Source organism: Xiphias gladius, chromosome 24 (genome assembly GCF_016859285.1).
Source record: "Xiphias gladius isolate SHS-SW01 ecotype Sanya breed wild chromosome 24, ASM1685928v1, whole genome shotgun sequence".
Classification (NCBI taxonomy): domain Eukaryota; kingdom Metazoa; phylum Chordata; class Actinopteri; order Istiophoriformes; family Xiphiidae; genus Xiphias; species Xiphias gladius.
The window spans coordinates 233,305-260,981 of NC_053423.1; the positions used below are offsets into that span (position 1 = coordinate 233,305).

At 38.9% G+C, this 27,677-nt stretch overlaps 1 protein-coding gene across 1 annotated transcript in view; it reads right to left on the reverse strand.

Moving 5' to 3' along the window:
- Window positions 1–27,431, reverse strand: part of si:ch211-57n23.4 (immunoglobulin superfamily DCC subclass member 3) — a 35,126-nt gene extending 7,695 nt beyond the window's left edge. Inside the window, exons 1-9 of the mRNA XM_040121802.1 lie at window positions 27,428–27,431; window positions 24,248–24,553; window positions 22,198–22,342; window positions 21,088–21,218; window positions 19,389–19,526; window positions 19,105–19,263; window positions 2,384–2,549; window positions 488–738; window positions 159–323 (exon numbers count right to left, since the gene is read on the reverse strand). Of these exons, the coding sequence (XP_039977736.1) occupies window positions 159–323; window positions 488–738; window positions 2,384–2,549; window positions 19,105–19,263; window positions 19,389–19,526; window positions 21,088–21,218; window positions 22,198–22,342; window positions 24,248–24,553; window positions 27,428–27,431 (1,465 nt within the window). The remainder of the gene's footprint in view (window positions 1–158; window positions 324–487; window positions 739–2,383; window positions 2,550–19,104; window positions 19,264–19,388; window positions 19,527–21,087; window positions 21,219–22,197; window positions 22,343–24,247; window positions 24,554–27,427) is intronic.
- Between the last annotated feature and the right edge of the window lie 246 nt (window positions 27,432–27,677).

Consider the following 27,677-nt stretch of genomic DNA (forward strand, 5'->3'; position numbering starts at 1 on the left):
TCCAGCTGTTTGAAAAAACTGTTTTCACTGACCGCCTCTTGTCATTTGGATGATGACCAATATCATTCACTGTGATATAAAATATTGATAATAAAAATGAATCAGCAGACAGAACAGAAATGAAGTCCCCCAGTGTGGGTAATGTGTCATGTTCTTACCGCCACCTAGTGTTGTAGCCACCACAGTGCGGGACTGCTGGCTGGCTCCCAGAGGAGAGTAGGCCTTCAGGTAGAGGGAGTAGGTGGTGGCTGGTTCCAGGTTGGTCAAATCATGCTGGAAGGTGCCTCTACTGATGGCTTCCTGCAGCTCCAGACTGTCAGGCTCTGTATCACACACACACACACACACACACACACACACACACACACACACACACACACACGCAGACATTTAGATTTATTTATTATTAAAACTATTATTTTCTAATTTGAAATACAAATGGTAGCTCTGCACAGAAGACTGACTGTGTGTGTGTTCTGTCACTTACCTCCTATCTTTCGGATGTGCAGGACGTATCCGATGATGCTGTCAGTGACGTTGGAGGGCGGCTGGCTCCATGTGATCTGCAGGGCGTTGGTGGTCAGGACGCTGGCTGTGAGGCCTCGGGGGGCGGTAGGCAGGTCTTTCGCCTGGGCAACAGCCAGACGGGCGCTGGCCTGGTTGGTCCCGGCACTGTTCTCGGCAATGCACTGATAGATGGCCTCATCCTCTGAGCTGATACGGGTCAGAGCTAGAGTGCTGCAAATACAACACACAGCTACATCAGTTCACTGCTAGTCTAATGTACCCCACACCACAATACAAGGACTGTATGGGAAAATACAGGGATGTCAGCAGCAATTAGTGCTACTACTATTAGTGCAACTAAACCTAATACTTCTTATGCAACTTCCCCTGCTCTATTGTTACTGTTGCTACTATCACTAGTACTCCTGCAACTACTAATATCACCACTTCTGTTTCTACTACAACTTTACTAGTATTACTACTACAATGACTACTTATTAATAATAATACTCATACATCATTATTAATACTGTATGAATTCTAATACTAATACTAATACAATGACATCACTGATACTGTCACTACTCCTGCTATTCCTGCTGTTGTTACTGCTGCTGCCTCTCCCACTAGTGTGTAACTAAAGAATTGATACACTGATTACTAGGTTCCTCATTAAACATTAAAGACTAACTTTTTTTCATCCACCTACATCTATATGTTGATTTATTACATTACATGTTATTATGCTATATTTTTTTCCTCCTCAGATGACACTAGAAATCTTCCTGTAAATCTGGCAAAGGTGTGTTTGTTTTCTGCTTCAGTGTATTATAAGCTGCTGCAGTGCTGCACAAACATACGTGCTAAGAGCAAATTTTCAAAACTATAGACCCATTTCCTGACTTGTCCTTATTTTAAATCATACAGTGAAGTAGAAGACATAAATATGACATACATAAATCTCTGGATTGTGGGTGTAGCTGTCTACTGAACTTGTAAGCTGACCTCCCCTCTTCTATCTCTAAAGCGTCCAGTTGTTACTCTTTTGTTCCCCATAGTCTTGTTTTCTTTCACTGTACCTACATTTAAAACCCAGCTGGGCCCAATAAGTATTTTAATGGTACCTGAACTCTTAGTGATTCATAGTAAGGCCACACTTTCTGTGCAGTACTGCCACCTCGTGGTACAAATGTTAAATGCAGGCCTGAAAAAAAGCTCAGCTGTGTATTAGAGGTTATTGCATAGATGGGGCTTTTCACGGAAAAACCAAAGCCTCCATCTGAGAATACTACCCTTTCAGGATATCTTCCCGTAGTTGGACGTTCAGTTCCTAGACTTCATATGTACGGTCTCTAACAAGTTTGTCAAATACATCTTTTCTCTCTTTTTGCTTCTGCCATATCTGCTTCCTGCTTCTCATACCACCACTATGGTCTGTGCCTCCTTTTGTCTGACTTCTACATTTTGCCTGCTTTTAGTAACACTGTCATGACATATTTCGGTGCAAAACTAACACCATACTTGCATGTAGAGAAAGTGCTATTGCTGGCTCTGTAGCTATGATATTTAACTTGATAATCAATATGTATTCTTCATGTGTTTGTAATGCTGTAATGCATTTTGACTACTTTCCAAACGTTCAGTTCAGTTGGAGAAATGCAAAACTTGGCAGCCTGAGTAACTTTAAACTTCCTGCAGCTACTGTAACTAAGCAGCTTTTCATTGCCTATTGATTTTTTTGAGGTAAAATTACTTCTATTCTACTTTTGTAGGGTTGATAAGTAACTTATCAGTAATTGGCTCTGCAGGATCATACTGAATTAGTCTTGTTGATTCAGACTTTACTTTTTTTTTTCTTTATATTTGAAAGCTTTACCTGTTGTTGTTGGTCAGCTTGATGTTGTGTCCTGGCATCAGGACCTTGCCGTTCTTTAGCCAGATGAGGTGAGGCTCCGGGACACCCTGGGCCACACAGGTGAACACAGCGCTTCCCCCTGCTGGTTTGGAAACAGACTGTGGCCACTGCAGGAACTCTGGAGGAGCTGAGGAGGAGCAGTGAGGGAGGACAACAAAATTAATTACAATGTAAAACTAAAGCACCTAAAAGACTCATGTTCCACATAAACCCTGCTGCACCCCACTGCCTGCTTTCACAGCTGCCTTTGTTAATAGCTAATTGACACCAAGACCTGAGACACTAATATCAAGGAGACATTTATTTAAACAATAGTTAGTTCAAAGAGGCCTTGTGGAAACATTTCTTCTGCAATACTTTTCTGCATTGTTACATTAACTATATATTCAACAGTTCAGGTGAAGTTATCAATATCTCTGTATCTGGTCAGTAATAAAAATCCATCATATCCTCCACACTACGGGACTAATGTCTTTCAGAAAGCCTTTTAATCTTGGAATGTGTTTACATTTATTAATTAGGTAACCATGTTTGGGAAAACCATGACACAGCGTAGAATAGGTAGAATGAAGTTCAAAGCAGAATTGAATAATTGTGGTATACTCTATACCAGCTGGGGTGTAACAATGTAATTACATAGAGACATGCATCAGTGTACATACATATTATTACATGCTCTTGTAATGGTATGGAAATGTATGTATGTATTTATGTATTTATTTTTTTACAACTGTAAAGAGAGTTATGTTGAGCGTCGAGAATAACTGCCCTTAGGATAATTTATTCTTTATCAATTGGGGGGGGGTTTCATCATATATTGGTACTACCCCCTCCCATCTCATAAGTTGGTGGTTGGTGATTGCAATGTTATTATTACTGATAGAAGTGATGGCCACAACTAACAAAACGCTTTGTAAGGGAGAACACTAAAACTGACACACATATAGAACTCTTAATTTTTGACTTCTTAAATACATAGAATGTTTCATTAATTAAATCTGGCTCCGGATACTGTTCAATATTCGAGCCACAACAGACATACATATATATGCTAGGATATAGGCAATGCTCCATAATCTTTAAGGCCCCTTCCCATTTCAGTCGACACTCAGCTTCTCATTGATCTAATGACCTAAACACTGATGTTGACCCCACACCGTATAACCATCCACCTACTGTGTGACCTGAGGGGGAAGTGTCAACGAGATGACCATTTCTGGTCAGACAAATTTGATTAGAACCAGTTCGCAGTTCAACTGAGCCAAACCTAACCCATGACAGAAACAGCCGAAGGAAATGATAATAGCTACCTTTAGGTGTGTGTGGTTTTTGAGTTGTATCATCATAAGAGAAAATGTAGATATTGTGAGGTCAAAGAGTGGTGATGTCAGGTTTTCGGTTTCAAAAAACAGATTGAACAGAAATGGATGTGTAAACAGGCTATAGCAGTTCGAACTGTTCTTTTACATTACAATTTCAATTTTTAGATGTTTTAAAGTTGTATTACAGAGAATTGGAAAAGAAGCTGTTTCAATAACTTGTTTCAGTACATAAATCTGCACTCAGTTGCCAGTTTATTAGTATACTCAGCTAAAACTAAGTAAGTCTGGTCCAACAGCCCTGCATTAAATCCTCCCTTCATGGAGATTGTAATGAAGTTGAAACTGTTTTAGAAAGGTGTTGATTCAACTGGATGATCTTTTTCTAGGATGTAGTTTGTGCTGCTGTTGAATTGTACTGTGTTATACTGACAAGTGTTTCTATTATTTTGTCCACGCCATTTATAGGGAGATAAACTCCTTGTCAGCTTTTGTTACTTTAAACCTTCAAACTATCCCTGCCCCCAAAGCTGCTTCCCTCTAACACCTTCCCAGTGATTAATACCAGCCTATTAAATGCTTCCTTTTTCAATTTAAACTCATACAAAACAAACATAATACACTAATCTTACTTTAAATGTTGAAAAGAATGTTTCAGCTTTAATGTTATGCTGTTTGGAGAGCAGTTTAGCTTCTACCCACTTAACAGTAAGAGAAATTTTGATCAGGGGTGCCCAGAATTCTTCGTGCCACTCCAGAAAATACTGGAGAGACTGGTGAGGCCCATTTCAGACCTCAGGTGAACACTTCTCTAGACCGACTGCAGTTTGCCTATCCCCCTCAAGTTGGGGTTGATGAGGCCATGATCTATCTGCTTCAATGAACACTTTCTTAACTGGACAGAGTCGAGTCAATTTTATTTATATAGCGTCAAATCATAACAGAAGTTATCTCAGGGCACTTTTCATGGTAAATGGACTGCACTTATATAGAGCTTTTCTAGTCTTGTCAACCACTCAAAGTGCTTTACACTACATGCCACATTCACCCATACACCAGCAGGCAGCACTGTGAGAATCATATTCTTTGAATTCTCTAGTGCCTCCAGAAGATGCAGATAAATGCCACTAGAACCACTTGGATAACTGACTACCTAATTTGTGCAGCTACAAGAATGTGGGTCTGAACCGGTGATCAGCAACACAGGAGCACCGCAGAGGGCTGTCCTCTCGCCTTTCTTCTTCACCCTATATACCTTTGACTTTCAATACAACTCTGAGTCCTGTAACCTACATAAGTTTTCAGATGACTCTGCAGTTGTGGGGTATGTCAGTCGTGGACGGCAGACAGAGTACTGAGACCTGGTGGACCGCTTTGTGGTGTGGTGTTGGAACAACCACTTAATCTTGAATGTGGAGTCCACCTTGACAACAGACTGGACTGGAAATGCAGCACAGAGGTTGTCTACAGGAAGGGACAAAGCAGACTCTACTTATTGAGGAAGCTGAGGTCCTTCAATGTGTGCAGCAAGATGTTGCAAATCTTTTACCAGTCTGTTGTGTCCAGTGCAATAATCTTCACTGCAGTCTCCTGGGGCATCAGCATCACAGCCAGTGACACAGACAAACTGAACAAACTGATCAGGAAGGTTGGCTCAATGCTGGTAACTTCTCTGGAGCCCATGGAGTCGGTTGTGGAGAGGATGCTGCACAAATTGTTTAACATCGTTAAGAACATCTTGCATCCTCTCTACAACCTGCTGATCAAACAGTGAAGCCCTTTCAGTAAGAGACTTCTAAAGCTCTGCTGTGATGAGGAACACATACAGGAAGTCGTTCCTGACAGCTGCCATTACTCTGTACAATGAGTCTCCTTTGTGTGGGGTAAGGGGACTCATCTGACACAATAGTTTTTCCTTGTAACAGTCAGACTACTCACCTGGACTTTTTAATCACATTGTGTATCACGTCTGCTATATATAAGATTATTCTGATCTTTCAATGTTTACTCTCTCTCTCAATCCATTCACACACGGATATACACACTCACACACACACATATGTGTATATATATGCGTATCCAACTTGCGGTAGGGTATATTGTATTATAGTATATTACAGTTTTTTTCAATTGTTAAGATACGACAATCTGTACTAAAGCCACTTTTTCAAAACTCTTCATACAGTCTGCATTACTAACATGCATTTTAGCCAAACAGTTAATCTAGCCTCCAAACCACCAACACACTTCATATGTGTCTCAAAAAAAGTTTGTTGGACCCTAACACAATTCCCACTCAGAAAGTATACGTTGTCACTCATAACACGCTGACCTGAAAAACACTAACAACTGGGAGCGTTACATAAATGAGGAAATTTTATCTTTGAAGTTTGAATGATTTTTTTTTAACATAAATCAGTATTACATTATAGAATAATTTCACTTTATAGACTTCACTAAAGTATGTAACAAGAATGAATCAGAAATGCACCAATTTGCTTCAGTATACTATATTTATTCTATATATTTGCATATAGTAATTTACTTGCGAAAAATGAAAAGTTGATACAAAAAATAAAGTCCTGAAATACCAGGGCTGAAATAATAATAGTACCTTCACTGAGTACCTGCTATAGCCAAGTTCACGCATACATGAATACGCAAACTTTGTTGAGCTATCGCAAACGACACATCAGCACACTAGGCTACACCTTACAGCTTGATAGATATCTAGGCGTACGTATAGGAATGTGTTGCAAGCGGAGTGCATGTCCTATTTGGTGTGCTGCAGCAAACACTTACATGCCTACACACCAACAAACACCTGCACACCTACACACACAAGTTTACTGTAGGTCAGGGTTTTTTCATATCCGCACCCACTGGACCCGTTATGACTGACCTGCTCTGACTGACCACCAATAATATGTTTCAATTAGCCACCCGAACCCGACCCACAAACCACCATTAAAGGGCCTAAGGCACATTTAGCTTATTTCCTCACTGAGAAATTCTGATTTTATGGATATTCAAATATGTAAATATCACAGGCCTCCAGCCCCGCCAACCAGCACTGCTTGCGCTAGGTTGACGGATGACGGGTTGACAGGTAATGTTTCTTTAAGTTATTTATAACTTAGTCGGAACGCTGCTTTGTCACTTTTTAACCCGAGCCACACAAAACTGTGATATTTTCTAGTTAAGTCACCCAAACTCATCCAACATGTGGGATATGGGTCGGCCTGCACATCACTAATGTCCAAAAAATTCTAGGTAAGGTGTGTAGATGTTTGCTGCAGTGCAGCAATATGACATTTTATAAGCACCTTAAATCCAGCCCCCCAGACACCCTACATTCCAAAGCCCTCGAAACCCAAGAGCTCTATGTCAGCTGGTGCAGAGACTAACTACATAACAGTTATAACAAATTGTAAAAAAAACCTATTCGAAACACTGACCAAATCTATGCTTAGTGTTCACAACCTGGCAATCCAACAAGGAAGACACAAAAAAATTATGGCAACCAAAAGAAGAAAGAACATGTGGTCTCTGTTGGACAGGTTAGGTTGAGACAGAGATGCACTTTCACCTAAAATGTAAATCATTCAATCATTCAATCATTCAAATGAAAATTTACTTTAATCAGTTCAATTCAAATTTCAATGAGCTAAATGACCTGTCAAAATTAAAAATACTCCTATGAAAAGGAGACAGGGCATATCTTGCTGCCCAATATATATCAACATGTCGCAACCTGACAGACAGTGAATGACCTAGACAGACCAACACACACACACACACACACACACACACACACACACACACACACACACACATGCATATAATTTTCTATAAATTTATAACTGTTATATACATAAATATATCGATCAAGGTGCTGTTTTATTATTCTATTTTTTTGGCTAGATTTAACTTTAATGCTTTGGCTACATTGTTTTTGAAACTTTCATGCCAATAAGGAACCTTTGGCTTTTGAATTTGAATTGGAATATAACATGTGCTCCACTTAGAACACATATGTAAGCACACCTAGATATCTATTAAACTGTAAGGTGTAGTGTATTGATGTGGCATATGTGTACAAATGAGATTACATGTACAGGTAGGTGTGGCATGTGTTGGCCTAAATCGGGTGTTGCATACGTTACGCGCATGTGCCCTGTCAATGCGTGGGAACGCCACATCTGTATGAAATGACCACTGCCAGCGTGACACATACATCCCATGTGTACTGCCTATGTCTCCATTGTGAGTCTATGTATATTGTTGGTGTGTGTTCAGAGGTTTGGTCAGATCTTAGACGTTTTAAGTTGGCAGTAGTGAGGCCTTTGATGTTAGTTGGCTGTATTAGGTGAAACCATAGTAGTCCCCCCCTCTCTCCTGTATTTGGCCACAAGTTGTCACCAACAGTTGACATCTTATGTCTTCTATGGCAATGCATCTTGAGAAGTATCTTCTGGAATATCTAATTCAACCTTGGCAGTCTTCAGGAAAAGTGTCACACCAGGCATTCATGGCATCCAGTAAGGACATCTGGTCATGTGGATGGTTTTCATAAATCTTCCACCTTCTTGCAGACAAAAACTCTTCTATGGGGTTTAGGAAGGGGATGTAGGGAGGTAAGAACAGCATTGACATCCTGAAATGTGCAGCAAACCGGTCTGTGACTGCAGCAGAGTTGCTACATAATCCCACACAACACAACGAAGGTAGGGGAGTTTCTTGCCCCTCAACCTCTCTCCTCCGCTGGCATGAGTCAATTATGTAGATCATCCATAAAAGAAATGAGCCTCTGTATTGTAGGGGCCAATGAGTGGTTTCTGTAACAGTGAACCATCACTGGAATGTGCTGCACATATTGTGATGTTATCTCCTCTCTGTTCTGTGACATCTTCTGGTTGCTATCTGTCCGATCAAATTTCTTCCCCTATGGTGGGAGAAAATAGTTCATGGATTTTGGAAAGTGAGGTCATGGAATGCATTTTGTGTGAAAGAAATGAAAACTTGATTCACAGCTTAGTCTATATACTTCTGTGTTACTGTGTGAAGAGTTTTGACAATAGGACTCGAAAAAACTGTATATTATAATCACTGTACAGTGTATATTCAGCACACAGTATAGCTATTGGTGTATCTTTAGTCTCTATATTTTCCTATTATTTATATTTATTTTAAGTTTTTTACTTCATTCTGACTTTATTTAGTCTATTTATTTATTGTATAGAAATTTGCCTTTAATTGCATTGTTTGTTATTTACCCTATTATTTTTGTGAGTTATGTTAAGTTTGCTATTGCAACAACGCAATTTCCTTTGGGAAAAAACTAGAAAAACCGTTGCTATGGTTACCTGCAGTTTAAACTACCTGCAGTGTTTTTGAACTATGTTTGGGGTATCCCTAAATACAATTTCATGAACATTTACCAGCCAATCATAAATGAAAAGACTAATATTTTTGGTGGCCATGTTGTAACATTATGTTATCATTGCATTGTGATGCAGTTTAAAATGCAGACTGGTTTGACTATAATGGATTAGCTTCCTCAGTGTCTCAGACAGTTTAAAGTCTCTAAAATTGATTTCATGACACACTGAAATGAATGGAACATACAGATCCACAGAAAGGCGAAAAACACATTCATATAGTGTATGTAAAGCACTACATGATGTCTGCAATGAAATGTGCAAACACACTATTGTTTGATATTTCCTTAAAGATCAAGTTCAATGCAGAGTTTCCTTCATTGTCAGTGTCAGATTATACATCAGGTCTTCTTCTCTCGCTGATTGTGTGTGTGTGTGTGTGTGTGTGTGTGTGTGTGTGTGTGTGTGTGTGTGTGTGTGTGTGTGTGTGTGTGTGTGTGTGTGTGTGTGTGTGTGTGTCTATGTGTGTTTTTGGTATCTCTTTGGGACCTTATTGGGACCAGTAGTCCTAATGGGGAACAAAGCCTGATTCTAATGAGGCAAAATGTCATTTCACAGGTCCTGGTTAAGGTTACAGTTAGGGTTAGGCTGTCCACAATAAACTGAAGTCGATGCAATGTCCTAACAAGGATAGTTTTGTGAAATGTGTTTGTGTGTGTGTGTGTGTATGTGTGTGTGTGCATGTGTGTGTGTGTGTGTATGTTCATTATCTCTCAGGGGGCATTGCTGTCCACCCCTTCATCTGTTCAGCTGTCCCACCACCATGTTAGAAAGAGTCAGGCATCATTAGCTGACCGTTTCTCAATCGATCCATACTCTGTATTGCATTAACATTTCCATTTACTCATTTATCAGATGCTTTTATCCAAAGCAACTTACAAGTGAGGAACAACACTAAAGCTTTAGTACATTAAGAGACCTTGAAGTAAGTACTAAATCTGCAGTAAAGGAGTGCACTGAAAGAGTGCAATAAGCGCTAGTTAGGCATGTTAGGGTGTTAGAGGTGTTAGGAGAGGAGATGCTCTAAGAAGAGATGAGCTTTCAAGAGATTCTTGAAGATAGAGAGGAACACTCCTGCTCAGTGATTCTGTTGACCTTGAGTTTCACTGCACCTCAGATGTCTTATTATGTCTTATTAGCTCCTCTTGTCTGCAGCCTGTTCCATACATCTGTCTACTGCTTTGACATGCACTGAACATAGCTAGATTTTGAACCTTACTGTGACATAAAACTGAACATTATATTTTGGAAACTTAGTTGTGTCACTAAAATGTCACTAAAGCACAAGCAAAGAAGTATGAGCATTAGATGAATTTAAATAAAAACAAAGTAAAGTACTTTGAAGTAAATTACCTCACCTAAATATTGCTGTAATAAACTGTAAAGAGTATTTTAATGTGTAAGACTTATTTTTGAAGGTCCTGGTATTTCTTAATAATTTCCTACAACATACCTGGAAACAACTGTGTAATTGGGTAGCAATTCTAAGCATTGTTGTAGCCTATTTTATACTTCTGGTGGGTTTCATCTACACGACTGCATCAAAGACATAATTTAAGGGGTTTACCATATGTTTTGTATGTATGTGGAATCTCAAATCAAACCAGTTCCTTTATATCTGTCAGATACATATTATGGAATAAAAAACATACAAAATTTACCTTTGAAATAAGACACATAAAGTAAGATAAAAAGTAACATAAAATAGAAATACTTTACTAAAGTACCTTAAAATTGTACTTAAGTACTGCACTTCTATGAATGTTCTTTGTTACTTTGCAGCACTGAATATGAAAAGATCAGTTGTCACATTTTGAAACTATGTCTGACTTCCTTAAAGTGATAAAACCCGATATGATCATAATTAGTATATTTATAGCTGGCCCCTATTATGTTAAACTGATTATTTGCACACATGAATAAACAGAACATTATAGTGAAAATAAAATAAAACCCTGCAGTACATGTGATATTATACATACAGGTCATATAGATATTTGTATATTTTTGCCAACACATTTGTAAAAGAAGTTACGTGGCTCAGTGTGTGATATTTCCTCAGCGTGGGAAAGACTTTGGTGCTGATTTTCATATAAAATGTGAAAGTGAACTGAAGTTCTGAGTGTGATTTGCAGGTCATCTTGTCTGGAAAATGTGGAGAAAAATGAGGAGGAAGGTGGGAAGGAGGGAGAAATGGACGTATTTAACGCACCATTCTCCAAAATGGCTGGCCATCCTTTGTGTCTCTCTCTACATGGTGACACTCTGTTTGCCTTCACCCTTCTGCTGGGATGCTATCCATCTTCCAGCCCTCCCTAATTAACCCTGAGACCATACGTCCTTACTCCTTCCGCCTCCTTATGCATCCATCCTGACTCCACCGCCTCCTCCCTCAGTCCAGCTGTTTTCACATATGCCCTGAATCCTTATATCGAGGTCAGGGGTCAGGAGTTAGGGGTTACCGATCATTATTCACCTCCTTTCCTTTCCCTTCCCTTTGCAACCCCCCTCCTGCACCTTGCACCCTGAATTGACTGTCTAGTCGTTCTCCAGTTTTTGTCTCTCTGTACGTTGTGCTCTTTGTCCATTCATTGTGATCATGTGCACACACACACACACACAGAGTGTGTGGTAAATGGACTGCACTTATGTAGCACTTTTCTAGGCTTATTGACCACTCAAAGCGCTTTACACACACACATTCATACAGTGCTTTTCTATACATACAGTGCTTTCTACACACACACACACACACACACACACACACACACACACACACACACACACACACACACACACACACACACACACACATTAGAACACCGATGATATGTCAGGGATTTTGGGGTTCAGTATCTTGCCCAAGGACACTTTGATATGTGGACTGGAGGAGCCGGGGATAGAAACCAGCGACATTTCAGTTAGTGGACGACCCGCTCTACCTCCTGAGCCACGGCCACAAAAAGAGAGAGAGAGAGAGAGAGAGAGAGAGAGAGAGACTATGAAAGTTCAGATCTCTGCTAATCATCACACTACAAACAGACAACAGCCAGTCTCACTGAACTTGACTTGAGCTGGATAACGAAAACATTCACCATTCACGTCTGCACGTTTGAACCTCCAGCTGTAGCACCTTGACAACTGTATTGGAGGAGTTCACTGTTACAAAAGACTACTAGCAATAGAGCAAACTTTTTCCAATGTAATATTTCTTATTGTCTAATGGGGTTAGGGTTAGCAATAAATCAATTATAAACATTTTAAAACATGTTTCTAAATGCTTCAAAAATATATTTCTAAATAGAAAAATACTTAAAATAAGGGTCAATAAGATTTTGATATTGTGAAATGACATTAATAAATAATTTCAAAGCCCGTGGTTATATATCTCAATCTATGAAAAATATGTGTTTGTGAATGTACAAAAAAGATTTGTAAGATGTGTAACATGAGTCTTAAAATTTGTGCACAAACGTTATCAATGGAAAGGTTACTGCTTGTTGCTTTTGTATCCATGTACATGTGTGTTTAATATCAGCGTCAAACACATTATTGGAACTCTGAGTGCTGAGCTTCACACAGTCTTCTACTGTGAATGTGTACTCAGATGATCACAGATGCAATTTTTTCTCTTTTTGTAACCTCACCTTTGATACACCATAATTGGTGCACAAATTTTAATTATATGTTCTCAGTTTATTTTCTATGAATGTAATTTTTTCTGCACATTCAAAAGCATATTTTTACCAGATCAACATCTTGTTGACACTTATTTTAAATTGATGAAATTGCCAAGGTGTGAGCCTTTCTAAACTATGTCTAATGAATTCAGCACAATTCTGGCACATGTGGACTGCAATCAAGTACTAGACACGTCAAGGAAAATTAAAGCAAACAGGAAGCACCATAACACGACTTGGAGTGTCCACAGCAATGGGTCTGAATACTTTTGTAAATGAGAGATTTCAGTTTTTGATTTTTAATAAATTTGCAAAAAATTCTAAAAACCCCTTTTCACTTTGTCATTATTATTAAATCTACAACATAATAAAGTGCGCGAAAGATGAAGGGGTCTAAATACCAAAAAAGACATAATATGACGGCACATCAGATATGATATACAGTATAATTTTCACAATGATTTATTGGAACAAAAGAAGTATTTCCTACAATTCCTACTGTCATTAAAGGAATCAGAAAAGATAGATCTCACCTTGTTATAACTGGAGCGAATTTCAGCTGTTCTACTACAGTTTTTGGGTTATGATCTAATTTGGAAGCTCAACTGCAGAATAATTAGGACATTTTAACCACACTTTGGCTGATCATGTTACCAGATGACCAAAGCCTAAAGTGCTTATCTATCTCTAAACCCCAAAATGAGAGAAAATTGACCTATAGATTAATTAATATATTAGAGATCAGCGCCTTCTCTCTTCTTCTACAACAGAGGCACTGTCAATCACTGTGAGAGAGTGACGGGAGGAAGTACTGATTGATCTGGTCGGACAAAACAGAAACTTAGGGATGGATAAAGGCAAAGCTGAATTATACGAATAGAGATTTATGTCATTGAGATGACAAGAAACCTAATATAATATGCTTCAGTTCTTTCTTTTGGTTTATATATCCAGTGCTGTGCATTGTTTGAAGTTATAAATGTAGAGGATAGAGGATGTACTATAACTTTCTCAATCACTGATTCATTGTCTTAAAGGTACACTCCCTAATTTTATTAAAGCTCCCTACAGCACCAATGTAGTGGACATTTCATATCTCATATTACTCTCACTCTAGGATGTGATAAACCATGGGGTGACTGTTTGCTTTGTTTAACTCTTCAGAAAACTGGCTCATACCTGTATGTTATAGAAAGGTGAGACTGATCTACAAATGCTTTTGCTTAACTCTGCAGGGGTGTATTTCTATTTGTGCAGACACTGAGTGTATCTTAGACATCACAATAAAAACTCTGAAAGACATCCGCTCTGTGCAAGTTCACTTTATTGACAGATTTCCATAGCAACCAACAAATTCCAAAATGTCCTCCCAGCTCACTGTCAGCGCTCTGAAACTCAACACAGGTAACAGCTGAGTCAACGTCAACAGTGGGTCTGAAAAGAAATTTGGGGATTTGCCTGTTTTTGCCTGTTTAATAAAAATCATTACCTAGTTGACACTATACCTAACCATTTTCATTTCAAATGCAGACCCAAAGAATTTTATCTGTAACCCTGATGGCTTGGATTACATTTCATACTGTTAGGTTTATACTGATGTATGTTGTCGTTAATGGGGAGCACCACTGTAAAGTACATATAATGTAGTTTATAGTAAATGGATCATGACAATTTTGTTTGTAATCTGTGTCTTACAAATGCCCCAAAATTTTATGTGGATGTATCATTGTGTTGATGTACAGTGGTAAAAGAAGTACTCAGATCCTTTGCTTGAGTAAAAATAGAAATACCTCAATGTAAAAATACACCTTTAAATATCTTACCATTACAAAAGTTAGATATTTTTAAAAAATGTACTTAAAATATCCAACTAATAAATGGAGAAATCTCTGTCTGTCTGTCCTTTGATTTTCTCTACAACTTCTCATCCGATTGACTTCAAACTTCACGTGTGTATTGCCGAGGACCCATGGAAGTACGGTGTCGCCTGTGAAGTTTTGGTTGAACGGTTCTCGAGAAACACATAAAGAGAAATATTAAATGACAGTCGGTTAAAGCTGGGGCGACGCGTCCATGCAGCCGTCATCGATTAGACAGCGTCTTGTCTCAAAGAGGGCTGCGCCCAGTCAAAGCATTGATTCCCTGGAAAACAAGCTGCAGCTACAAAATCTCGCACAGGATCTTTATACCCAAACTCTGCAAACTGGAATGGCTCATCACAGCAGTACAACTGCTATGCACGTTCACTTGAAGCGAAAGCATTCTAGACCACTTTGTTTAGGACACAGACAAGACATCACTGTTCTGTTTACTTTTTATCCCCACGCAAGCTTGATATATTAGGATTATTAACAGGCGGAACAATTCATGTATGCACCGCTGCTGTTCTGGTAACCTAACTACCATGCATCATCTAATGATGTTATTTTTTCTGTTTCCGACCATGTATGAATGAGTAAATGGCTTCAACTGACGCTAAATTGTTTCAAATATTTTCCTTGCTGATGCAAAAATCTGTCAGTGATTTTCTTAACTTTATATGACTCTAGTGATGAAATAAATCCATGTCAGACCCATTTTAAGTTTTAAGTCATGTTCTTCAGTAAAAATACTGATTAAATTAATCTACACTTACCAGTTTATTACGTACACCTACATAAAGCTAATGCAATTAAATATAACAGGCCTGCAAGAACTCCTCCTTTCATGAGGATTATAAAGTTCAGTTTTTATTTAGAGGTGTTACTAATATTTTGTCAGCCTTAATTCATGTAAATGGCATGGAGGAAATATTAGGAATACCTTTCAGTATAACCCAGTACCACAAATTACAGCCTCCAAAATGACCATTAAAATAAATCAACACCTATTTCAAACAGATTAAATAAAAACTGAACATTATAATGAAAGGAGGCTCTATTGTTCTGTTGTTTCATACTGCATTAGCTTTATCTAGATGTACCTAATAAAGTTGCAAGTTAGTGTTTGTGTCACAACAATCCTTTTGAATTTCTAGTCCAGTATTTTCTGATAAGGTATCTGGCAATTAAGGTTATTATGAATTTTGCAACACAGCAGTGATCTGGAAATTAGATGATGATTATTGAATAAAGATATTGAACTATTAATAAGATAACAAGCACATTTTGAACAGGCACTGCACTAGTCAAAAGAGTTATGCAGAATTACCCTTGTCACAGTTTATTATATAACATCCGTTTTAGTATTGAAAGATTAAGATGCAAGCAGCATTTTGGCACTGTAGCAGGTACAACTGGAGCGAATTTTAATAACTTTATACAGTATATAGTAAACAATAGTTTAATTAAAGGATCATATGTTTTGTGAGTAAAATCTTAATCTTAAAATCAACTAGTAACTATAGCAATCAGCAAAATGTGCAGTAAAAAGCACATTCTCTACTTCTGGAATGCAGTGGAATGGAAGTATAAAGTACTTGAGTGATTGTACACATTTATTCCATCCCCACTGGCCTTCACAATATCTCTGTCTGCATGCAGTGCACTGTAGAAACTGGATGTTTTTGAGGACTGAGGATTTATAGTATGTTTTTATAGTGTTTTATAGTGTTTAATCGTTTCTGCAAATCAAATTTCTCAACCATGACCTTCAGGGGCATACATCATCTACAGAGAAAGAAGAGACGCTCCATGATTCTGTCTCGTCCCCTTGTGCTATCCTTTAAAACTCTGAGAGGTGAGCTGCTAACTGAGCTGGCCTCATACCAGCCAGTTAAAACACAGTTAATGACAGTGAGAAATATAAGTGGGCTGAGTGTATGGACATCTGCAGGGTGATGGATGAATCTATGTCATGAGAACCCCCCCACCCCCTCATCCAACACACACACACACACACACACACACACACACACACACACACACACACACACACACACACACACACACACACACACACACACACACACACAGGTGAAGACTGGTGTCAGTGCTTAATAGTTAGAAAGGAACTGGAAGGGGTGTGCATATGTGTGGAGGAAGTAGGGAGGGGTCCCACACCATCAGTAGCCCCTTTTAAACAGAGATCCCCCTATATTGCTGTTAAGATGACCCCTCATTATATCAGCTGTGCTTGTTTACACTGAACCAAACAAAGCTGGCACAATGCTGCCCCTGTGTGTGCTTTTAGATAGCATGCCAGTGCTCTGGAGTCAGAAGCGTGATGTGTAACAAGACAACGTCGGACGGCTCTCACTTTTAAACAGACGATGATCCGGCGCCACTGCAGGCTTAAAGGCAGATGAGCAATGGTCCCCCCATCATTCCGTGTTCATACCTTTTATACAGAACGGCGAGGAAGAATAAAGGTGCAACATTCCCCCTTTGAACAGGCTGTATGAAAGGGGCTAGTGTCACCATACACCACACAGCAAGCACAATTTCCCAGCCTCCACCCCCACTAAACATTGCTTTTTTGTGGGGGTGAGAAGAAAGGGTGGAGTTTTGCTATTGACCCTTTCTTCCTCCTCCCCTCACCAACACCACCAGTTAATATGATCAAGTGACACACACACACACACACACATTTCACACAACTGTCCTTGTTAGGACATTGATTGACCTCAATTTACTGTGGACAGCCTAACCCTAACCGTAACCTTAACCAGGACCTGTGAAATGACATTATGCCTCATTAGAACCAGGCTTTGGTCCCCATGAGGACTACTGGTCCCGATAAGGTCGATGTTTATACAAAGAAAAAGGTTCCAAAGAGGTAACAGAAACACATACACACACACACACACACACACACATACGCACACACACACACACACACACACACACACACACACAAAAAACACTCACACACACAAAAAACACTCACACACACACACACACACACACACACACACACACACAGGACATGTCATGGAAGTCTAGCAAACTCAAGCATTAAACAAAGGCAGTGACAATGGCTGTATGTTTGCTGGAGAGGATGTATCTTAACAGTGTGTACAGAATGTATATAAAATTCAAACTAATTTATCTTTAGTATAGCTTTACTCAGCCTGTCCTTCCCTGATTCCACAGTGCCCTGCACTGATATGTTTTCATAATAAAGGAACAGTTCAATGTTTGGGAAGTATGCTTGTTTATCTTCTCCGGATTCCAGTGTTTCAGGGAGACGTCAATTTCATGTCTGTATCCAGAACAGAGATGGGCCATGACATGTTTAGCCTAGCACTGCACTGAGACTTGGATAAAGGATAAACTATTTGCCTTGCCTTTTCAAAAGTGAAAAAATACAACTTCTAACAACTTCATGACAGTGCACAACATTTCTCAAGTCCTATCCTTAAAGTAGTATTGAACGGTTAAAGAAGCACTGCTGAAATTGAGGGGAAAAAAAAGGCAAATTTTATCCAGTAGTAATAATTAGCTTTATTAACCACAAGCCAGCTTCTAAATGAGACATTTTCAGACTTGTTGGAGTTGTATGTTTTTGCTTTTGACAGCGCTAATCCAGCAGAGCTAAGATAGGCTAAAGACATCTTAATGTGCCATGGCCATAGCTAGCAATGAGAACGAGTCTCTGGAAATGTGGGGGTCTTACTGAGATTTACATTCTTCACTTAAACATATGATGGATTAATAGTAAATGCTAATCCAGGTATATATTAGTCTCAGCAGGGTTATTTCACAGTTTTTAGACAATGACTTAAATTTAAGCAAAATAAAGTGATTTATTGATTAAGTGATTTTCCTCCAGAATTATATTTCTGACTGTGAAGAGGGTTCAGACCACACCGAAGGTAGATTAAATTTATAGAAAATATAACAGAAAAGTTAGATGTTTAAAATTTGAGACATTTGATACTAATATGAAACTTTTATAGATGTTGTTTTTGCCAGCTAGGCATAAATTTGTGAGAGAGGGGTTGCTCTGTGGAAATTTGGATTCATAACCTCAGTATTTTTGAAATGCTGGTTATGGCCCTGTCTGTACTGGACACAGAGAGATGATAGCTTCTGACAATTTTTTCACCTGATGTAGATCTGACAGCAAAGAAGTTTATATCCCTAACTGTTCCAGAAGTAAATAAATCATTGCTCGCTAACAAAAAAACCCTTGTATGTAGAGTTATACAATACTAAATCAGTGGCCAGTACTGATGGCTACTGTTTGAGCTCTACTGTGCCAGTAGAGAATTAAATGATTTGCTCAAGAACACTTCAGCAGTAATCACTGTATGGCCTCACCTTGTACAACAAGTCGTCCAAGTGCAGTACGTCTCATTCTGGTGCCGGGCCGATTGGCAGCACACACATACACGCCAGAGTGCTGCAGGGAAACATCTGAGATCATCAGGTTCCCCGTCCCTAGAACCTGGATACCCTCCACCCCAATGGAGCGTCCGTCTGATGGACACACAGCAACAGAGACACGCAGAGATAGTTTATGAGATAAAAGTTAATACATGCTGCATGTGATGAACTAATCCTCCTGTTATCATATAAATTCTATTAGAATTGCCCAGTGGTACCTAGCCTGCTCCAGGAAACAATGGGCCTTGGGTTTCCTGTGGCGATGCACTCCAAGATGGCCGTCTGATGGACACTGATGGTCAGATTCTGGGGTCCTGACAGGATGACCGGTTCCTTGTAGATTCTAGGAGCTCCACCTGCAAAGATGAAGGAAGACAAAAAGTGAATGTGGATGAGATGACAAAACACACTGACACAAAGATGATCAACTGTATGATGCTGCAGTCTCCATGTCAATCTACAATAAAATCTTTTCAATTACTTGAGCATTTGTCAGTTATTTAGATATCACTTTAAAAAAACACTGTGTCAAGCAGCAGTTCATAAAGTTATTGTTGAAAATGCCTCTTGGACGGAGTCGGCGGTTTCAATTTTTCAATTCAATTTTATTTATTATAGGGCCAAATCATAACAGAGGTTATCTCAGGGCACTTTTCACATAGAGCAGGTCTTTATAGTTATATTTACATAGACCCAACATTCCCCAATGAGCAGGCAGTGCTGTTTCTGACAGGCTTTACTTTTAAAATGCTACATAGGCTATCTGTGATCATCATGACAGGTCTTTAAGGTTTAATATCATATTATTGCATTATTTACACGTGCAGTTAGATGGGCTGAATTCTCATGTAAAGTGGCCATCATATCAGTTTGCTGCTGTATATAAATTAGCTGACCAGGCTGGACTGCTGAACCTGTCCCTCAAGTTTAAGTTTAATATCAAACTAAATGAATAAAAAACTTTAAAACTTCACAAGACAACGGTCTTGAGTGTCTGTGCTTGAGACTGCAGAGAAAGCTCTGTTTTGAAAGGTGTCTCTGTGTTCAGCTCTCAGTACTTCTGTAGTCTCTACCTGAATCTCTGTGGTTCAGAGTTTCACTTCTTTGCTCATACATCAGTCTCATATCACTGTTTGCTGATTGTTTTCAACTTACTGCTGATGCAAACCAAATCGTTCCTGCTGTTTCTGCTTCATATTAAAAGCTTTCCACCAGCAGATGCTTTTATTGTGAAGAAATTATAGGAAATGCAACGTGTTGGTCACCAAGTTAGCGGAACTTCATTACCAGCTCAAGTGAACAATTTTACAATACATGTAGTCGCACACCCCACAACTGAAAAACCTTCACATTCCCAGTGGTTTATTTATGAAGAATTAGATATTTGAGAGGGCAATAAGTGTCTCCTTCATTCTAGACCAGATGCCTGTGCTCGCTCTAAATACATGTAACTGAACAAAAATTAAAGGGTTTTTGTAAGAACTTTGGAATAGTTACAGAATTATAAATGAATTCAACAATTACAAAAGAGGACAAAGGCTGAGCCAAAGTCCAAATATTATTTAAAAATTACTTAAAAAAGGAAACAACATTTACAAAATGGTAAAGATATCTGCTGATCTAACACTTTCCAAATGTTGTCAGTTGTAAAAGCCAGAATTTTTGATTGAAAAATTCATTTGAGGACTGTTGTTAGGAGGACAACTCAAGTTGTAATGGTGAAGAATTCTAATATATACTGCTGTCAAGACCATTACCTCTACATGGACCCATTCCATATATCCTTACAGTTAAATATATATGGGGATTAATGATGTGGGTAGAGCCAGAGGGACTAGAGCTCCCAACCCTTGTTCACTCCACAGAGATCTTCCTCTAACTACTTGTATATTGCATGTTACATGTGTGTCCACCTACCAGTGACGTTGAGCATGGCCTCATGGCTGTAGCGAGTGTTGGCTGGGTTGGTGGCGACACATCGGAAAACCCCAGCGTCTGCCTGCCTCACACCTGTCACCTGGAGAATACCCATTGGCAGGAGGATGTACCTGGATGGGGGTGGGGGTCAGGGCGCAAGTGTGTCACTGAAAACTATTATAAATATGCTAAACAAAACAAATATTTTAAACAAATGCATACACATGTATATACACTATACTATAGGTCCCGTCTTTTTTAACCATAAATGAAGCCACTGAAATATGGAAAGTAACACCCTAAATCAGCACACAAGGTATTCAAATAAGTAGTCAATCTCCAGTTAGTATATGCAGTCTGTCATGTACAAATACACTTTAATGTACAATATCTGATAAGTTCAGTTGAAAATTTAAGTGTAAATATACAAACAGAGCAAATTTTTTTTATTATTTTACATTAATTATTTGACTTTCATAATATCTAAAATGACATTTTAATGCTCAATTTTGGCCCTTGAGGAGATCCTAAGTTCATGGATGTAATGTATATGACCATTAGAATCTGACTGGGCCTTTGGAGAAGTTACCCTTCTACAAAGATAAATGCAATATTTAAGTTTGATTTTCTCTTTTTTCCTATTAAATGCTCACAACATGGGCTAGAAAAGTTACTATTTAAAGCAATTCAGTTTAAATTGATGACAGTTATGATGGATTCCAATTGTGACAACCTTTCATGGTGGAAAAAAGTACAGCCAGCTCCATTAATTATAAACAAAAACAATGTGACCCGCCATATGTAGGCAGCATATGAGAGGATGTAACATACAGAGCATACAGTTGAACAGTGGAGATCTGGATTATGCTGCAGGAGAGGTTTTATGGATGTTTTTGATGATTTTAGCCTTGACTTACAAAAACTGAAAAATAGGGAGGATGTTTTCGAAAAATTAGAGGAAAATAAAAATTTGTAGCTGTCACATATTGTAACTTACGATACCTGCGGACAGTTGAATTTTTATGGTCGTAACTGAGGGTCCTATGTACATACTGTACATACTGTCCAGTACATAGTCCTACACTGTAGTGTATGTGCATATGGTGTTACCTGATGTCAGTGGTGTTGAGGGGTACTCTGTCTCTCTCCCACGTGATGTTGGCCTCAGGTACTCCATTGATCTGACACTGGAAACGAGCGACACCCCCCTCATCCACAGACATGGAAACCGGATGGGTGTGGAACTTAGGAAGAGCTGAGAAGCAAACCACACAAACATCAGCTTTAATGAGAGGAAAATGCTGTACATGGATATTGTGTTGAAACACTGAAAGGAAACTCCACTAATTCTACGGATGAAAATCAGTTTAGGGGTAATAGTTAGCACTACTTAGCCTGTGAAAACACTTGTATGATGCCGTATGTGGCTCTGGAGGAGCTTTGTCAAGTCTAAGAAAATGTCCCCGATGACATCATAGTGATGTCATTAGGGTTATTTCAGCTTGGATTTATAACAGAAAGTCTGCCATATAAACTGTGGTTGTGGAATTTTAAAGATTTGGGAGTGTACAAGACAGGGAAGGTCAAACAAAAAGATGCTACTGGTTGTATTAAGGGAAATGTAGGATCCAGTTTTTTTGGAGCTGGACCTATACTGCCTGTAGGGACTTTGATTTTGACCCTTTATAGAAGTGCAAAAGCTAATCAGTGGAATGTCTCTTTAATATATCACTATCCTATGGAGCCCCCCTGGGGTCATGTGGTAGAAAAAAAATTGAAAATCCATGCGCACTGATTAATAATCCGTGGGAAGGAATTGCTAAATCGTGCATGTGAATCGGGAAACTGTGTGCACAGATAAACTCTACCTGCGGATTCAACTTCCTCACCTTTTTAGCTTTTATTTTAGCTGCCTTTCTCCAAAAGTTCTCTTCTTAAATAGCAAACTGAAAAACGCGAAAGTCCACTGTGTCTGGATTGGAACATAATTTATCAAAATATTGCAATAAACATCACTAGGTGGGGCCAAAACAGGTAATGTTAAATGAAAGAGTATTGTAAAGCTTAGTGCTCTTGAAAACTTACAGTCTAACCAAAATAAGAAATTAGCTGGTCAGCCCACTGTACTTCATCTCACCAGCCATAAAAGCTTGTGCTATATATTATTAAATAAATTAGTTAGCTAGGTTGCTTGCTTTCTAAGAATATTACAATCATGGCCACAATGACCTTTGAGCACACTGAAGTCATGTCCTTGTAATTTTCTTTCTTTTAGATTCTTTTACAGTTTACATTCTGCAATTTATTATTGCAGAATACATGTTTACTTTACAAATTATTACATACTTTATATTTTGTTGGCAGTTTCCAGTATTTTTAGGCCCAGTATATTTCAGTTTGACTACCTGTAGGCCAATAAGTAGTCAAGTAATAAATGCAGGATTTCTCCACCGGAATTTGGCAAGCTCGGTGGAGAAGGGAGAAGGTCTTCATATAGGGAAAGGAAGATGTAGAGAAAATATAATTGAAAACAGAAAATACTATTTAATAGTTAACTGAATAATTAAATAAGGAGAATCTAAATGACAAGAAAATCTGAATAATTTTTGGTTTCTCGCCAACATTTTCTGGAGGGATGTTTGTTGGGAGACTCATGTCTCGAGTATTTCTAAAATCCTGACATCGGCCCATAATTACAATGAATGTCAATTAATGGAAAACATGTAATTACTTTTAACATTAATTTAAATTTTGATCAGACCTTTACAGAGGAAAATTGTTTTAATCAAGAATCAATTTCAATCAAATTTTGTTCCTGGAATTATGACTTAGCATCTCCTGATTAAACAAAAGGATCAGTATGATGTGATCTGGTAGATAATCTCAAAATTGTAGCTGCAGTGAAGCTGCAGGAACTGATGATGTAGGATGATGTAGTATTGAATGTAATGCACTTCCTCTCCTGTCTCCTATTCAACCTATTTTGCAAAGAAAGAAACTTGATCTGCTCACCAGGGAATCAGCTAAGCAATGAAATGATTTTCTCCTGTCACTGAGTGATATTTGCACTGATCCAAAGCACATGTAATTCGATGGCATAAATAGTATATAGTTATATATTGTAACAGCCCTGTGTTGTATTGCACTTTCAAACACTTACATGCCAAATGGACTTTGGCCTTGCGGCTGACCAGCATGCCATAGCGATTTTGGGCAGCACAGTCGTACTCGCCCATATCCGCATCACTCCCCTCTCTGCGTTTCTGGAAGCTCTCGATGAGCAGCGTGCCATTAGCCAGCACCCGAACCCGCAGGCTGGTGGGTAAAGGCACCCCGTTTTTACGCCACGTAACCATGATCGGTTCCTCACCCTGCACCCGACAGTCCAGCATGAGCGGGCGATCCCTTACTGCAATCACATCACTGGGCTCAAGCAGGAAAGATAGCTCTGAGGCCAGACAGTCACCTGTAGAGGGGAGAAAGAGAAAGATAGGTCATCAGAAAGAGATTAAGAGCTTGCTTAAAATGATCATTTGTTGTATGATCCAGAGGGGCATTCAAACTCAGAAATGTAATCAGGTTTATGTACTTTATATGTGGGTTTACGTAACTAAAATAACTGAGTTACATGTCAGTGGTAGGAACCCCTCTATCTCTGACCCCTGTGTCGTGATGCTTCTTTAAAACAGCAAGGGGGAAATAATAAATGTGGTTGTATTTTCAATTTGGTCAACGTGCTTTAGAAAGATATCTGAAACACCTTTTTGGTCAAAATACTGGGAAAAGTATTGTGTCTGAAATGTCACAGGCTGACAGTTAAGAAAAATTTTTTGTAAAAGACCTCCGATTGAACTAGATGCGAATTTCAAAGTTGACATGACTGCATGATGTAGTTGTTGTATGACTGTAATTTAATAATAATCAGAGGCAGCAGCTTCCTGTTGTCTCTGAATTTGCTTGAAAATTCTGAGGTACTTGAGGAAAACAATGGAATGATTTGGTGTTCTGGGTCACACAAACATGCACAAGGCCATACTCCACACACACACAAACCCACACACACACACGCTCATGGTTGGTGTGTAAGTTGCTAGCTAGTCAAATCTAAAATACAGTATATACAATAAATGTCATCTTGGGTCAACTTCAACTTCAGTTTATTTTATGTGCACATTACCCAAACAGTCAATTTATCCTCTTGATTCATTTTACTGATGGTGCATTTGGTTTTGCAGCCCTATAACACTTTTACTGAAGAGGAGTCACAGTAGAGGCTGAATGCCAGTGAACCATCCAGCCAGAGAGGGAAACAACAATAGCCAAGCTGGAGCGAAGACTGACTAGCTGGGGTCAAGTTAAGAAAGGAGCCTAAATGAAGCAGGGACCAACTCTGACAATAGTGTTGTGACGATGCTTATTTGCACCAAACCCCCAATGACCTCTGTAAAAACTCCCATCAGCCACCATGCACCCAAGGGCAAAATCTGCCCCTTCATATGCATTCCCCCCACCCCTTCCATCTCTTCCCATCCTTTCAGATCTATCTCTGAGGTGACTTTCCCATGCCACCAGATCTCTCTTTGTCACCCTTGTCCCCTCTCCTCCGTGACCTTGGTGACGCTCCCAGTCGTCCTCATTTTCTTTCAGTCTTTTTTGGTGTTAATGTTCTCATATGCAAAGAGCCTTGAACCCTTGCATCAGCTGCTTTCCTTCCCAGCTGTGAAGCAGTAACAATTGCAGTTGCCCTTGAACCTACACAATGCCTTATCAATGTCACTATGGAGTCTTGCATCTGTTCAGCCAAATCTATCCTTTCCAGCCACACAAACAACATTTATTGTTGTCCTGGCACCATCAAGCATCACATCCCACACACAGCAGCTTGCAACTGAACCTGACTTTACTCGATTTGTTTATTTCTGTTCTGAAGGCCAGCTGGTGCTATTTGTTAATGAGTTCATCATCATTCACTGATTTCTATTTTTCATTAAAAACAAAATACAAATATATTTTTTCACTCATCTTTAGTGGTAACAAGCAATGTGGAGGCAGAAATCTCAGAGACAAATATCTGAAACCTGGACAAGTAAAACCAAAAACATCTGCATTGCTGGAGACCTCTTAAATGCCACCAGAGCTGAGTGAGAAAATATGAATTTTGGTTCAACCCACCCTTTAACAATTTCACTACCTGCTACCTTGTCTTACATAAGCACATGCAAATGAAGTAAATCAGTGGTAACATGGATAAAATCCCCAAACCAGTTACATTAAGCAAAACTGCTTTCTGCTTGCTAAACCTGACAAGTCCTAAATGGGCTGAAGTATCAGGGCATTGCATATACATACCAAAAAGGTGGCCAAATTGACATTACAGCATTCAGCTGTAATTCCTGTGGATATCAGCAGGTTAATGGTTCTTTGTTGACAAGGGAGTCCTTCAAATGATAGATTTTCACTTATAGAATACAACCATGGAGCAGCCTTAAAATACAGCAGAGCTGTTCCCCATCCCGATGAAATGTTATTAGCTTTATTGATGTGTCACATCAAGAAACCCCCATCATGATGCGAGTGTTTGTTGACACTGTATCAGAGAGCAGTTACTTAAACCTCAGTCATTTTTAGTTTTGGGTGGCTTTCAGCACAATGCAGTATAATATAACTACACATCAAAGTAAAGCTCAGAACACCGCTGTCAACAAAAACTGAGTAGGATTATATTAATAAAGGTAGAGTTCAGTGTATTAGATTGCATTAGATTGCACTAAATAAACTGTAATTCAATGGTAGTTTTGAGCTAACCTCTGAGATTTGTGCCTTGACATGTTGGCATCGCCATGGGATTAATCCTTTGTCTTGTTTCTAGATTGAAGCCGCAAATCGAGTGAGACTCTGCATCAAGATGGATGAAGAATGATATCTCTGATTAACCCTTTACAAGTATAAAGGTTAGGTTTGGGAATAAAGTTTAAGCTTTAATGTTAGGATTAGGGTTGGAGCTTTATATGTTATGGAATAGCTGCACATATCTGGATACATAACCTCAGAATAAATGCTTGTTAATTGATTCACATATTAACAAATCAGAGCACATTAAGAATTTGCAACATATGCAGTATTATATATTCTAAAAATCTATTGTCCCATACATCCTCTATTATTATATCTGTTTCACATGAGGAAGCAGTTTAAACAATGAATGTGCAGTTGAATGTCTGGGCTGGAAGATGGGAATAGCTGGGCAGATATGAAACCATTGCCAAAGGCTTCCGGAGCAATAGTAAAACTCTCCTTGCTCCCCTTGCTTGGACAAGGCGAGTTCTATTGGCTGTTTTACCCATGTCTGCTGTATGCCCAGATGATGGTCATTTAACAAGTTCAAGAGTCATAGTCAATGTCTAAACACTGTGTTTCTGAGAAATGAACTGAGAAAAGAAGATGCATGTGTCCATGACTCAAAATGCAGTTTGATGACAAGCAGTTTTAAAACAGCTCTTACTTATAAAAGTTATTTCTATATTCAATGATTAAATGAAGGTCAGTGCGGTCAAAAACGGTCTTCCAACATCAGAGTTTGAGGTTTTCTG